Source organism: Labeo rohita, chromosome 7 (genome assembly GCF_022985175.1).
Source record: "Labeo rohita strain BAU-BD-2019 chromosome 7, IGBB_LRoh.1.0, whole genome shotgun sequence".
Taxonomy (NCBI): Eukaryota; Metazoa; Chordata; class Actinopteri; order Cypriniformes; family Cyprinidae; genus Labeo; species Labeo rohita.
In genome coordinates, this window is record NC_066875.1 from 10,647,116 (window position 1) to 10,662,374 (window position 15,259).

The 15,259-nt window shown below is 41.7% G+C and overlaps 2 protein-coding genes across 6 annotated transcripts in view; one reads left to right on the plus strand and one right to left on the minus strand.

Moving 5' to 3' along the window:
* Positions 1-14,814, plus strand: part of cbfa2t3 (CBFA2/RUNX1 partner transcriptional co-repressor 3) — a 55,011-nt gene extending 40,197 nt beyond the window's left edge. For 2 of the 5 annotated variants that reach the window (XM_051115328.1, XM_051115333.1), the window contains exons 5-12: positions 436-617; positions 1,947-2,227; positions 2,550-2,635; positions 4,930-5,158; positions 5,982-6,050; positions 6,690-6,743; positions 9,208-9,398; positions 9,512-14,814. In XM_051115328.1, coding sequence (XP_050971285.1) covers positions 436-617; positions 1,947-2,227; positions 2,550-2,635; positions 4,930-5,158; positions 5,982-6,050; positions 6,690-6,743; positions 9,208-9,398; positions 9,512-9,856 — 1,437 coding nt within the window. In that variant the 3' untranslated portion in view covers positions 9,857-14,814. The remainder of the gene's footprint in view (positions 1-435; positions 618-1,946; positions 2,228-2,549; positions 2,636-4,929; positions 5,159-5,981; positions 6,051-6,689; positions 6,744-9,207; positions 9,399-9,511) is intronic. The other 3 variants (XM_051115330.1, XM_051115329.1, XM_051115332.1) reach the window with 3 other exon arrangements.
* Positions 1-15,259, minus strand: part of LOC127168555 (uncharacterized) — a 280,503-nt gene that overhangs the window by 87,345 nt on the left and 177,899 nt on the right. The gene's annotated exons all lie outside the window — the stretch shown is intronic.

Consider the following 15,259-nt stretch of genomic DNA (forward strand, 5'->3'; position numbering starts at 1 on the left):
TTTGGTTAACCAGCTTCCGAAAAAACATTATAGTTGACTAGATGAACCAGTTTAGTATTAAATCAATTAGACTAATTCAAACCAGCATAATCTAATGACTGCCCCCACTAAGAATCTTAACTTGCTTAACCATCAAGCAGAAAGCTATTCTTGTTGGCATACACCATAAACAATAATGTCAATGACAAAATCAGAAACTGTAAGATAAATTACTACCACACTAGGACTAAATAGCATAAACCAGCTATCCCAAACAGATTTATTGATTAGCTAGACTTCAGCTAACCAGCTAGGTCAGAAAGATCTGGTCAACCGGCTTCACTAACCAGATCTTGCTAGTGGTCCGGTGACACCAAATCAGCACTACCGATCCTGGAGATTTGTTTTTGTCTTTTCCTTTCTCACCCACATTTTATTTCTCTTTCTGTCTGGTAGGCTAACTTGCCCCTCCTGCAGAGGGAGCTGCTTCACTGTGCTCGGATGGCTAAGCAGACCCCAGCTCAGTATCTGGCCCAGCATGAACAGCTGCTGCTGGATGCCAACGCCAGCTCTCCCCTGGACTCCTCCGAGATCATGCTGGAACTCAACGAGCATGGCAAGAGACGTACCCCGGACAGGTATACACACTTTAACCCACACACAAACTTGTCTTTCTGTGTACCATTTTAATAACAAATACCTTAAGTCATAAATATCTAAAAAGTCAAGCAAAAGGCAAAAATGTAGACAGCTACGGTAAATGTCAACACAACCTTGCCCTGGGCATACTTCTTCCTGTCTAGCTTTGAAATGCACACACACTCAGTGTAATGAGTGGAGGGTGTGGGAAGGTTAGGCCACACAGAAAAAGTCTGTGAGGAGGGTAAAGAGAAGGTGGAAGTGTGTGTGGCATGTGCTGCCAATTGTCTGTGGAGCAGAAACAGACTGAGATGCTCTAACATCATACCAAAGCATATGCATACCAACAGTGTCCATACACTGGAGAGACATGTAGAACTCTTGACAATCAAAAAATAAATAGTGGGATTCAAAGCACCAATATTTCTGTTTGTCTCCTTTTGTTTTTCTTCTACTCTCTCATCCGCACTGTCTCCTGTTAGTTCCCCAGTAGCTGTCCATATGTCAGTGATGTGTCCAGATGGTGATCTTGCTGAACCCCTGCTTGAACTGATCTGGGGGGAGGGATGAATAAAGAGAGAGAGAGAGGGAGATAGAGAGACAGAGAAAAAGAGAAGGGTGGGGGTAGAGAAATGGGCAATCCCCTACTGTAATCCATACACCTCCATCTCTGAAGCCTAGGCTTACCATATCACGGCAGGAGCCCCAGCTGTTGCTTTGATTTGTGGGATATCTGGCCACAACTGCAGAAATGCTGCAAAAGGTTGGAAGTTTTTGGGTTGGTTGTGGAGGCGGGCATAATGGGGTGTCGTACATGAAGCCAGATTCAGATGTCCAAGCCAACTGCACTCTACTCTCAAGTGCAAGAAAACAAGCTTGCACAGTCCTCGCACACACATGTATTTCATGCTCGCAGAAGGGAGAGGAGCTTTAGCCCTGAATGCCTGGCTGCTGCACTCAGCTAAACAGATTATTATCAACACTGCAGCACAGGCCAGCCAGATGGCTCCAAAACGCCAGTGTCACTGAACATCTGCCAAAGGGAGCAGCTCTCACAGTACAGCAGCTCAGGAGAGAGACAGAGAGAGAGAGAAACGGGTGAGAACGGGAAAGATTAAGGGGTTGGGATTTAACTCTGTTTCTTGGTATATGAAGGCTAGAGTCCACATATGGCTCACAGCTGGCCTCAACATTTGGACACATGAGTGGAGGGGCAAAGAGAAACAGGGAGGTGGGATGGGTTAGACTGCAAGAATGCAAAACTATCAATAGCCCTCTTTCCTCTCAAAAATGTCCTTTCTACAGCATTTCTACAATCTTTGTAACAGGACCAAAGAGAGTGCAGGGGACAGGGATGGATTGCACCCGGAGCACCTTGCCAAACGTCCATGCACAGTGAGCCCCAGTCAGCGCTTCAGCCCCAGCAGTGGTTTACCTGCTCACCCTCCCCCCAACGGCCTACCGACGCATCCACCCAATGGCCTTCCACATCCTAACCCTCCTGCCCCACAGCATTACCGCTTGGAAGACATGGCACTCGCCCACCACTACAGAGACGCTTACAGACATGCAGAGCACAGGGACGTCCGGGATCGCCACCGCCAAACAGGTCAGGTGGTGTAGTCTATAGTAAAATAAACCAATAAGCTACTTGAGACCATGTTTACAGTGATTTTACCATTGTTAAGAGATGTTGTTAACCAACAAGAATTCAAATGATACACAGTCACAGGTGTACATATATACCCGCTATTTTACAACACATTTAAATATGGCTAATCCAAACAGTTTGAGTTTGAATTTGAGAAACATTTCCAACTGCAGAAGTAATGGCAGGAATGCAGAGCATTGTAGAATTGCACTTACATGGACATGGTTTCTCTATTGTGTTAGTGCGTTAGTGCTAATGTGGTGCTGTGCTTGTGTTACAGCCGTGCATGGAGCACGTCAAGAGGAAGTGATTGATCATCGGCTGACAGACCGCGAGTGGGCTGAGGAATGGAAGCACCTCGATAACGTATGTGTGACCAGATGCCTTGGTTTTTATATTATCTTTCATACATAAAGCAGACAGCATAATAGTTTCTAACTCTGCTGGGGGGGAAAACAAGTTATATCAGATTAATGTGGTTAGAATTATTTTTGAAATATGGTAGCTAACTGGTTGCTGATCCAAGATGATCTAACAATCACAACTAACTTGTCCAAGATGGTGCACCAAGTTGACAGCAAGATGCACCAGTTGGTAATCAAGCTGATACATCAATTTATGGACATAGGAAGCGATTTAGGAGGGAAATGGTGTAAAAGACGAACAAAGAAGAGCACTGTAGTGGAGGAAATTCTGACAGACATAAAGGGATAGTTCATCCAAAAGTGAAAATTCTGTCATAAATTACTCACCCTCATGTTGTTCCAAACCTGTAAGACCTTTGTTCATCTTCGGAACACAAATTAAGATATTTTTTATGAAATACAAGAGCGTTCTGACCCTGCATAGACAGCAACGGAACTACCACTTTCAAGGCGGCCCAAAAAGGTAGTGAGGACATTGTTAAAATAGTCCAGGTGACATCGTGATTCAACTGTAATTATTGACGCACGACACGGCATTCTGACGTAGACACACAATGTCTTTGTAAACATGCCTGAAGATTTCGACTTGCAATTTTCTGCCCAGCCATACTTTATAAACACGGAAGAGAAGAAATAGTTGAATAAAGTCATTATTTTTGTTTTCTTTATGTATATAAAGTATTCTTATAGCTTCATAAAATTACGGTTGAACCACTGATCTCACATGGATTATTTTATCGATGTCCTTACTACCTTTCTGGGCCTTGAACATGGTAGTTGTGTTGCTGTCTACGCAGGGTCAGAAAGCTCTCGGGTTTCTTTGAAGCTATCCTAAAATGTGTTCTGAAAATGAACAGAGGTCTTACAGGTTTGGAATGACATGAGGGTGAGTAATTACAGGAGAAGGCCACTTCCAAAACAAAGATTCACATATAATGTACTCACCCCCTTGTCATCCAAGATGTTCATGTCTTTCTTTCTTCAGTCTTAAAGAAATTATGCTTTTTGAGGAAGAGATTTCAGCATTTTTCTCCATATAATGGACTGCTATGGTGCCCCGTTTCTGAACCTTACAACATCCAGTTTAAATGAATGAAATGCTTCAAAAGATCCCAAATGTGGTTGTACACGATCCCAGCCGAGGAAGAAGTTATCTAGTAACTGTCATGATCTGGAAAAAAACAGTCCAGACAGAGTAAGACAAGATGAGCGTTTGACATGAAAAATTGTATTATTTCTATGAAAATAAGCGATCATTACACTAGAAAAGACTCTTCTTCTCAAACCGCATTTGAGATCGTTTGAAGCCGCATTTAAACTGCATTTTGGAAGTTCAGAATCGGGGCACCATATCAGTCCATTATATGGAGAAAAATGCTGAAATCTTTTCCTCAAAAAACATAATTTCTTTACGACTGAAGAAAAAAAGACATGAACATCTTGGATGACAAGGGGGTGAGTACATTATATGTGAATCTTTGTTTTGGAAGTGGACTTCTCCTTTTTTGGGTGAACTAACCGTTCAAGCTGCGTCAATAGATCTGAAAGTAGATGACTTAGTTCAGACATTTTCTGGATAACGGTAAGGTCTTTGTTATGCGTTTTGCTCACCTCTCTTGTACCTCTATTGCCTCTATACGGACTTACTCACACTCAAACACATATTGAATAAAAAGGCCACAGATGGAGTGAGGAACCCAGTGGAGGACGTTCCCACTGGAGAGAGCAGCTGAGACAAGGCTTGCAGTCTGTGAAATCAGGCTTATTCTGGACCGTATCCAAATCTGAAATAAATACAGCCAACAACATACTCAAAGAGTGAAGAATGGCATCACATGGATGAGGGGAGATGTTATTTGAGGGGAGGTGGGCGGTTGGGGAAGATGGGAGGAAAGAGGACGAGAGTGAGAGAAGGCTGTAGAAGCATGGGGGAAGAATGAATTGTTTTGGCTTCTCCCACTGGCAGCACAGCTGTTGCAGAGCTATTGTTGCTTAACCACTCAACCGCTCACTGCACCACTGGATTACACACACTCACACTCACAGAAAGTGTTCTAATTATCTCATGCTTGTACTGCTCACAAATACATCAGCTCTTCATATAAAATGTAGCATATTTTTTGATTAGTAATAGATAAAGAAGGTACAATATTGAATATTGAAAGTGTGGACTTTAGGATCTAAATAACATCCTCTTCTACTATTTCCCATTACTTTCTATCTCTTCCTCTCTAGTTGTTGAACTGTATCATGGATATGGTGGAGAAGACGCGACGTTCCCTCACCGTGCTGCGGCGCTGCCAGGAGGCGGACCGCGAGGAGATGAACCACTGGATCCGTCGCTATAGCGACGTGGAGGATATGAAAAAAGGTGGGAGCTCCGCCCAGCGGCCTCCTCCTCTTCCTCCCCACCACAACTCCTCCTCCTCCAACACTCCTAACAGCAGCGACACACAGCCGCTAGGTACATGCACCGCTGCAGATGCAGGCGCAGATGCTCAGCACGCAGCATGTCTCACATGACTGCAGATACCACCCTCTTCTAAGTGGTTTTCATCAGCCAACACACCACTCCGATGAATACGATTTAAAACTAGACTTCAAACCTGTTTTTATAGGTGACCAGTCAGCACGTGATCCCACAATTAGCCCACTTATCTTTATCTTACTCTACCGTTTCTGGTCTCTAGCCAGGGCACGGGGCAGCTAAACCTTGTCTGTCACACCATGTCCTAACCCACCCTGCTCCTAGGGACTCACAGTGCTGTATTTGGGTGTCTCTGTAAGCTAAAACACTTGATTTCACTCAACAAGTCATTAGTACCGTGATCTATGAGTTGAATTAGGTGTCATGTAAGGGAGACATCCACAATGTGCAGTACTGTAGGTTCCTGGCAATAGGATTGGGAAACACTGTCCTAACCATAGAAGTTCCCAGCAAAGTCATTTTTCTGTTGTTATTGAAATCAAAAATAAAGCATGACACTGGCAGTAACAAGATATTTAGTGTTTATTATACAGCTGTGAAGGATTGGCTACTCATGAGACAGAAAAATAAAACAAGTAGCCAACGAAACTGTCGATATTTGTGATTGCGGTAATTAGTAAAACGACTAAAGCATTTTTTGCGTCACATCTGGTAAAGATATGGTTGTCAACCTCCAAAAGCATGTCATGATTTCATAGTTGTACTTTATTGTTTTGGTATTCTCCACGTCTGAGGGAGTATGAGAAGCTTTTTTCTCATCCTGGTAAACTCAAGTCACTTTTTTCATGTTCTTTTACAGAAATCCACAGAGACTTTCTGCACCGGCCCCCATCAGGCTACCTGCCCGAGGAGATCTGGCGAAAGGCTGGTAAGTGCATTTGGACAGTGCATTGTCTACTGTCACCTATTCCACACATGCACACAAACATATGCACGCTGGCCTGCAGGGCCTCACAGCTGTAGTTATGCAAGGCCAGAACCGGGAAACGCCGTTGAATGTCATTATTGTTAAGAGCTCTCCATCTGTCACGAGCATGAAAGACAACTGCAGTTAAAGCTGCAGTGAGAATGCAGTAACCTGCCGCAGTCAACAGCAGAGCAGCACAGGTAGGGCCAATAAACGTGACCCTGCCCAAAGAAAGAAAGAAAGAAAGAAAGAGAAGTGAGGGAAAAGCACGGCTGGATCGTTCTTGTTTACTAGAGTCGGTTTTATTACTGTAGCTAGATATACAGGGGCCTGTATGTAAGCCTGGTTGCCCTCTGTGCCATGTAGGTCACACACAATACTGATGGGGTCAGCCAGAGCACAGGTGGTGTCACTTGCCCAAAGGTCAGAGATCAAAGGGCACCTATTAACTGTGACCCACACCAGTAACATTACAGCTGAGTAAAATCAATATGCCATTACTTATTTAAAATGCTGGAATGATGCTGCTGTTGTCTGCAAAACTTCGCTGCATTTTCACTGTGACAAAAGCCTTTTTAACTGCAGTTGTTTTTCATGCAGGTGCTACAAGTATCCCGCTCTCGCCAGCATTAAAGCAACTTCAGAACAAACAGGGTGAGTAACAGTACCCGCATTACAAACCAACCTGCTCTTTTTTTATTTTGTATTATTTTTGTTATATCTATTTTTTTTCTCAGGTGTTTCTCCTAGAATACCTAATGCAAACAAAAGAGACAATTATTGACATGTATTATGCAGAATAGCTCAGACAAATCTGACTTTTAAGTTTTTGATAAAAAAGGTGGCAGACTGAGTGTAAACCATAGTTTAAAGCATTGACAGGTCTCTTCTGAAACTTCCCAAGGTAAACAGTAAACTGAGAACATTTCCAGAAACTGCTAATTCATTTTTTATCAATTTATTGCTGTCTATGAGAAATAATTGAGACATTAAAGGGGTGCCAAACATGAATTTTCTTACCTGTGGGTGTCTAGATTGTCATGTCCTTCTGCCTTTGGTGAGGCCTGTCTTTGAAAATGCAAGAAAATAGCAGAAAGGGAAAAAAAATGAAAACTGTCATATCCCTGTGGGATTAAAACGTTAATATTGCCGCCCCATGTTTTCCATTATGTGCCAATTGCTCTAGCATCTGCTCCCAAGTCTCCTTGATAAAAATTAATTAAATTTGCAAACTAATTTTAGTGGTGCATGCTCCGATTCTGATTAAGCAGTCTAGTGTTTTCAAAGATACAGAAAAATTGGCGAGAACCAAAAAGATGAAGAAAAAAGCAAAGAAGTGAAGAATGAAGGCAGAGACAGGATGAAAAAATGAGGAGCTGTGTGTGGGAGGTGCGGAGAGAACAAACTGAATACTAACTAGCTTTCCAGCTGAGACAGTAGTGATGTAGATTTGAAAACACACACGCATACACACACACACAGTCAGTCAGTAGCCTGAGGCAGAACTCTATGGAGAATTGAATGGAGGGTGTGTTATGACAGATATTTATGACCGGGCTCCTCACAACCAGCTTTCTAGAGTAAACACACTATGGGGCAAAGTGTATAGAGCCCAGACATATGAAAAATCTGCAGTATGAATGTGAGTGTGTGTGTGTGTGCGTGTACCCCCTGCAGCAATACACATGCATTCACCAAGCAAATCATATCCTGACAGATTCTGAAATCACCCACATGCTGTCTAAACCATAACCCTACAAAACAGTAGTTCTTCCCAAATCTAGTGAGCTGTGTAGTTGTGTATGTAAATAGCTACTTCTTGATGTAGCATCCTAACATAAATGGAACTTTAAAAGTGATTGTTTTTAAAGTTTCCACATAGGCAACTCCTTACGTCAGGTGCATGAGAATGGACTAATTTGGTGTTAGCATGTTACTAAACTAACAGCATGATACTAAAAGAATCACAAAAAATGTTTCACACACAAATATTGGGTAAAATAATTCATTTTAAATTTGATTTTACAATGTTTATGATTGTAAAGTATGTAAAATCATTTGGGGGTGGCACAGTGGCTCTGTGGTTAGCACTGTTGTCTCACAGCAAGAAGGTTGCTGGTTTGAGTGTGGTGTTTTCATGTTCTCCCTGTGTTTGCGTGGGTTTACGCCAGGTACTCTGGTTTCCTCCCACAGCCCAAAGACATGCAGGTTAGGTTAAATGAAGACTCTAAATTGTCCCCGGACATGTGTGTAAAGACAAGACTTGTGTATAGATCGACTTGGGTATATGGATTAACTGGTTCTCGCCAAGAAGGAAATAAACAATGTATAATCATTTGTAATCTTGAAATGCCTACCAAAGTCTACCATTTTGGATAAATTATTCTGCTTGTCACAAATGATGCATGCAATACTGCATTAGATTTTGGCCAACATGGCTATCTATTATTTGGGACAGCCTTCATATTGGAAATGTGACTGTGATGCCCTAAAATGTGGTTTAGGTCACCTAGCTCACTAGGCTTTAGAGCTTATGTTAAATGTTCACGTTTAAAAAGGCCAAGAAGAGCACAAGAAACCTTAATGTTCAGAGTATTAATGAGTCAGGTGCTAGATTTCTATTTTAGACAACACCCGTACACATTCACACCTGCGTGTCCTGAAAACACACGGATATATGGACACACACAAACATTTACTCTCAAACAACGGCATTTGTAGAACAAGGTTTGCCACAAGTCATCCTGGTTTTCCTACTTCTATATGGAGTGATCTAGCATCAGTAACAAAGCCATGCATTTGCTCTATCATTTATGCAGTTAGTAAAAAATATGAAATATTTGATCATATATTGCTAGGTAAATAGATAAGCTTGTGAACAACCTTTCAAGATGTCTACTGCCTATCAGCACTGGAACTAATTGTAACCAGTGTTGTTTGGATCAATTATTAACAACTTATTTTTCTGACAGAATGTTTTAAATCTTGGATGATGTACATCTGTTTGGAGAGATGAAACAAGCTGAAAGCTTTGAGTGCCTCAATAAAGGATGTTGAGAGGAACAGCAGTGGTCTACGGGGATAATGTCTTACTTTTTTCTCTTGATATTCCTTCCAGAGGAGGCAGTAAATGAAGTGAAGAGACAGGCCATGTCAGAGCTGCAGAAGGCGGTGTCGGATGCTGAGAGGAAAGCTCACGAGATGATTTCTGCTGAGCGCTCCAAGATGGAGAGAGCCCTGGCCGAGGCTAAAAGACAGGCATCTGAGGATGCGCTGACTGTCATTAACCAGCAGGAGGACTCCAGTGAAGTAAGTACCACACATAGCCGATGTTTAGAATAGATGACTAGTATACCGCATACACATTGATATTTATTTCTACGGCAGTCATAACACAGTCCTTGTTCGTGTCCCTCCCACAGAGCTGCTGGAACTGCGGTCGCAAGGCTAGCGAGACATGCAGCGGATGCAACACAGCGCGCTACTGTGGCTCCTTCTGCCAGCACAAGGACTGGGAGAAGCACCATCACGTATGTGGTCAGGGCCTGCCCGGGAGTAGCAGCGTGCCACTCGGGGCACCATCTACCACCTCCATCTCCTCTTCATCCAGCGCCCCCCCCACACACTCTGAGAGCACCCCTCCAGGACCCCTTTCCCTGGTTGGGCAAACCAGCAGCAGCGGCAGTCCTAAGGAAGCGAGCTCCAGCAGCGTTTCTCGCTCAACCACTCCAGCAACACCCGCCCTGATGGATTCCTCATCTCGCTGACTGATGAACCCCAAATCTTAACCCCTGCCCAGCCACGTCTACTGCTGCTACAGCATCCTTCATCCAAAACAAGCTGAGGAACCTCCACCATACTTACCCAACCTCTTACAATGAACTACGGCAACCTGGCTTCCACATCTACATTAAGCTCTTGTTTTGTCAGTCTCCAAAACACCCATCAAGGCTCAGAATCCTTCACAAAAGGATCTACTGTGTTTAATTCAACACGAGCAGGGTCTGTTCTACTGGATACCACCAAGAAAGCCAGGAAAACACGTATAGTTACATGTTACATGTTCTATTCATGTATAAGACAATTTTTAGGCATGGCCTCAGTTACCTACACCCTTTAAGTGAGGTGTGCTCTGTGTGAATTGGGGTGGGACTAAATATACTGTGTGTAGGTTGGATTCCTCTAACATGGCAAGCAGCCGCCACTGCGGGATGTCAACAATGGAGCACGTTGCCTCTCGGAAAAGCTTCCACCACAGAGCTACTTCCTCACAACATGACACACTGCATTTCATTTTTTGGCTTTAATTAAAAGAAAAGAAAAGTCCAAAAATCCAAAAGAAATAATGATGATGATAATAAGAAGAATAAAACCTGTTAACTACCTTGCTAGCGAGCCAAGAAAATCTACACCAGACTCACCTCTCTGTACTGACGTGAACCCAAATGAATTTTAAGTGAAAAAAAAGAACATGATCCAAACCTTTTTATTACACTGCCAAAGTTACTAAGAAGCACTCATCTTGTAACCAAACGCAAACAACTTCACCTCCTCAGCAGTAAAGCCAGCCCAGAGTTCCACAGTCTGTGGAGAGGTGGCATGGTGACCAGACACTCAAACCTTCACTGTGCCCACTGTGCTGCCCACTCAGATCCTAAGGAATGCCGACTTGCACCTGGGATGTTTAAAGCACGTCACCCAGTCCGCCGCAAAGAAAAATGACATGGAAACGAAAGAGAAGGCGAGGATGAGTAAACAAAAAGAGACAGGTTGGCCTCAAAAGGAAAGACGAACGGCAACGGAACTGCCAAAAACCTCATTGGATTGTACACTAAGAACAAGCCTTTTCTTCGGAAACACTTTCGTTTGGTTTCCTAAAGCTCTCTGAATGCTGAGACATTTCATTTTGTTGTACGATTTCATTCTCCCTCGTTTTCCAAAGCATGACAAGACTGTAGAGTCTCACGAGACTGGCGTAGACTTGGTTCTCTTTTCTCTCGCTCTTTCTACCTCCCCCCATCTTCTATATGTTCATCCCTTTTGTCTCCTGACAGAACCTCTAAGCAGATATCCACGAAGGGATCAAACATTGCTTGTAGATATTACTTTCTGTTTCTGGATGTCTCTGTCTTCAATATCTGCTCGTGTGCGTACTCAGAGCGAGGAACGCATTCTTTCTTTGTCTTCTTTTAGGTTTCAGCTGAACATTGGACAGAAAAAGACACTCTAATGGGAGAGAAGCTGTGTTGTACCTATTGTTCGATTTGTTGTATCAATATTGATGATGAGAATCCTCATGTAGAATATTTTATATTGCTCGCATTGTAAGACAGTGAGAGAACGGAGGTGCAATACGAAAAGAGAATTCAGCTACTGAATGGAACCTCAGAAACGGCCCTTAGGGTATCTTATAATATAAATATACATATAAATATATCTAAAATTACCACAGTAAATTAATGTGAATGTACATAGTATTTAAAAAGAGGTCCAAAAATGAGTTTGCCAAATAACAGAAACCTTTAAAGTATAATGTCTAGAATTTAATTTCTCTCCATTTAAACTTTTCTGTCTGAATAATCATTTTACAACGTCTGTTGTAGCAGTGGAGGAGGAAGAGGTGTTTCGCATCACCACTCGTGTTGATTACTGCCAGAGGACTCACAGACACGTCGGGCGAGACGTTTTTGTAGCCATAAGCGTGTCGAAGCAAACGGCATCACTTTAACGACACGCCAAACCACAATAGACTGACCTAGCTCGCCCCGCTGAGAAGTTCCCAGACTGGCATTTGGGAGGGAAGCCGCTAGAATCTGTGTGAAACATTGCCATCCTTTGGGCCAAAGTGTCACTGCAGTGGTCCAATGTGTCATTTGCACACACAAACACACAAGCATGCACATAACCAAACCTTCGATTATCCATAGTCTTCATAGTGTCTGACACTCACTATCAATCAAGCAAACACTATCTGGTTCTCATCCGGTTACACAGTTTTTACTTTGGACAACAGGTTGTGATCCAACATAGTAGCAAACATAACCCGTATTAAATGCAGTCTGGATAATATCCATAGAAGTTGCTGTGTGCACCGGGCAAGCTCTGCTGATCCCAAAATTCATGTTCCTCAAGGATTGTTTGTGACGACAGATCCTCAGAGTAAAAATACTTTGCATTTTGCCACCGGCTTACACTTGCAGCCCTGTTTACAGCCTTCTTTTTGGTCAGTTATAATTTTCTGCAGTCTAACCGAAACACCAATTTTCCTGATTACGTGGCGTACCTCTGATACGGACCAAACTTGAAAGGCCTGTTTGTTGCTCATTCTATTTTGGTGTTGCTTTAGGCGTGAGCTGGGTTGATGGTTTAATTTTTCACATTATTTCTAAATTAATATATGAACTCATCCAGAAAATATCAACAACACATAATCCCAAACCAGTGAATTACTGGAACACCAGTCTCTCTCTTTCTCTCTCTCTCTCTCTCTCCCTTCATTTTAAGGAGGATTTTTCATGAACCACCCTCTCTTTCCTTACTAGCTACCTCCTGTGAACAAATCCAAGACAGTTCGAATGAATGAAACCACTAGCAGACATGCAAATCTATCATCCTGTCGAAGCTAAACAAGACATTTCTGCATAGAAACTAAAGAAAAAAAAAGATATGTATGTTTCGTCCACATTTTCATGTCTACACAAGTGTTGGGCCAACAAAGTCCTGTTTTCTTTCATGGGCTGTTATACAACAAATTAAGCCAAAATCACACTCTACAGAAGTACGTAGCGATGCAAAAGCATGCACTCTTGTGTTACTGCAGCAGTAACAAACCTCAGTTCTCAAGGGTGTGATAGAGTTTCTTTCAAACGTCTGTGTCATTAAACTGGATGTGTTATTATTCAGGTAGCTAAACGTCAACAGTTGAAACCTTTTAATAACTTGCACAGCAAATTTAGTTTACCTGACTGTAGAAGAGTACTGACTGTAGAAAAAAAGTGTTTACATTCATGCCTGCTATAGCGCCCCCTGTGGCAAGTCTTAGAATTGTTGCATCATGAACTTTGTTCTGACACATGCAGAAAGCAACGCTGAGTGAAATTGAGCCCACATAGTTGTACTTGCTTAGAATGTTTTGAGCCTGACCATTAAACATATCTCATAAATATCCAAAACGATAAAAGCACAGACCAAAGCATAACTGCACATCCATAGAAACTGTTTGGACATTGCATCGCCTAAAAATGGCAGCCTGAATGTGGGTGAGCTACTATGCCCATAAACCAAAGTGTACAAAATGACCATGTTAAAAGCACAAGATGACAGTAAACACATCAAGGGAAGAAATCAGTACTATAATTCCAAGCCAGGGGAGTGCTTGTTCCTGGCATCCAAAGCATCAGATAAGCTTACAAATGCTTCTAACATTTAAACCAACCCTGTGCAAAGATTTCATTATGGGAATGCATGAGTATGAGTGAGAGAGTGAAAAAAATGAGTGTGAGATACTTTCTATTAATGATTTTGCTAAGGAACTTACTTGAATCTCAAGAGCTTTAAAATAACACCATTGGCAAAGTTATGGTAGAGAACTTCCATAAACTCATTTTTTGCATGTCTGCTAGTCCAGAACTCATAATATATCTTTGCAATATTTTTGGCCATTCTGTTCCTAACCAAAATCGAACCAAAAACAAGAAAATGCAAATGCATCTTCCACTATGTACTGTAATTCCGCTGTTATCAGGCCATCATTCTCAATGCAAATTTGTTGATCCTTAGATTTGGTCAGCGTTTGGCCTTGTCAGTGAACCCAAGCTGGGCAGCTGCTCTGTTCAAAGATTGACATTGGGAAAGAGAGAGAGAGAGAGAAACTACATCCTACACATTAAGCGAATATATTCTTGAGGTAAAATAGATGCTGAAGGTTAACTAGTCATCAGCTTGGTTTAAGTTATGACCTCTTTATCTTGGCATCCCAAAAGCCCTCCTGAAAAAAAACAAAACAGCTTAAAACAGCCTAAGGTCACCAAGCTGGTTTCTGGCTGGGAGTGTAGCAAGACTAGCAAGACTAGCAAAACCAGCTTATACCAGCTCAGACAAGACCAGCAAACCATTTTAGGCTGGTTAAAGCATTTTTTTTTTTTACCAGTTATCCCTGCACATCATTAATATTGTTCAGCAACATTTTCTGTGACTCCATCCACAAAGGCTAACAGAAGAAAACACTGTAAAATGCAAACCTTTTAACAGTGAACACACAAGGCTGTAGTAGAAACCTTACACTACTGTAGAACTGAACATTGCTCTGACTAGCAGAGTGGGCCGGGCATTGAACACGCACACGATAAATGGCATAACAGCAAGATACATATTTCTGTACTAACAAAGGCTTGGTTTGATACATTTAGGCAAACATGATATACTGTATTGTGCAATACATCATTACAGGAAAAGGCATTGTTTCAATAGAAAAGGTTGGTGTGTTAAAGAAAATGTTTTTTTTTTTTTATCTCTTTCAAGGTCCTGTTATCATTCTCTAGACGATGTGAACTGTGCCAGGAGAGTTTTATTTATTTCTTGCATGCTCTTTTCCCCCCTTTTGCAATTCCCTCACCCTCTCTTACTGTGCGCTTTGTTGGACATGTGACGCTGTAAACATTCTAAATCAGGTTATTGTCTGTGTTGAGATACGTATCTGTGTAATTAAAAAGACAGTGAAATATGACTAGTCTCTCAATTTGTGCATTTTCTAATGTAGAAGACCTTTCTCTACAAAACATCATTTTTTTTAAAAGCTTGAGTGTAATATATGTGACCCTGGACCAGTCTTAAGTAGCATTTCTGTAGCAATAGCCAAAAATACACTGTATGGGTCAAAATCATTGATTTATCTTTTATGTCAAAAATCATTAGGATGTTAAGTAAAGATCATGTTCCATGAAGATATTTTGTAAATTTCTTACTGTTAATATATCAAAACGTAATTTTCGATTAGTAATATGCATTCCTAAGAACTTCATTTAGACAACTTTAAAGGTGATTTTCTCAGTATTTTGATTTGTTTGTACCTTCAGATTCCAGATTTTCAAATTGTTGTATCTTGGTCAAATATTGTCCTATCCTAACAAACCATACATCAGTGGAAAGCTTATTTAAAAAAATAGGGTCAA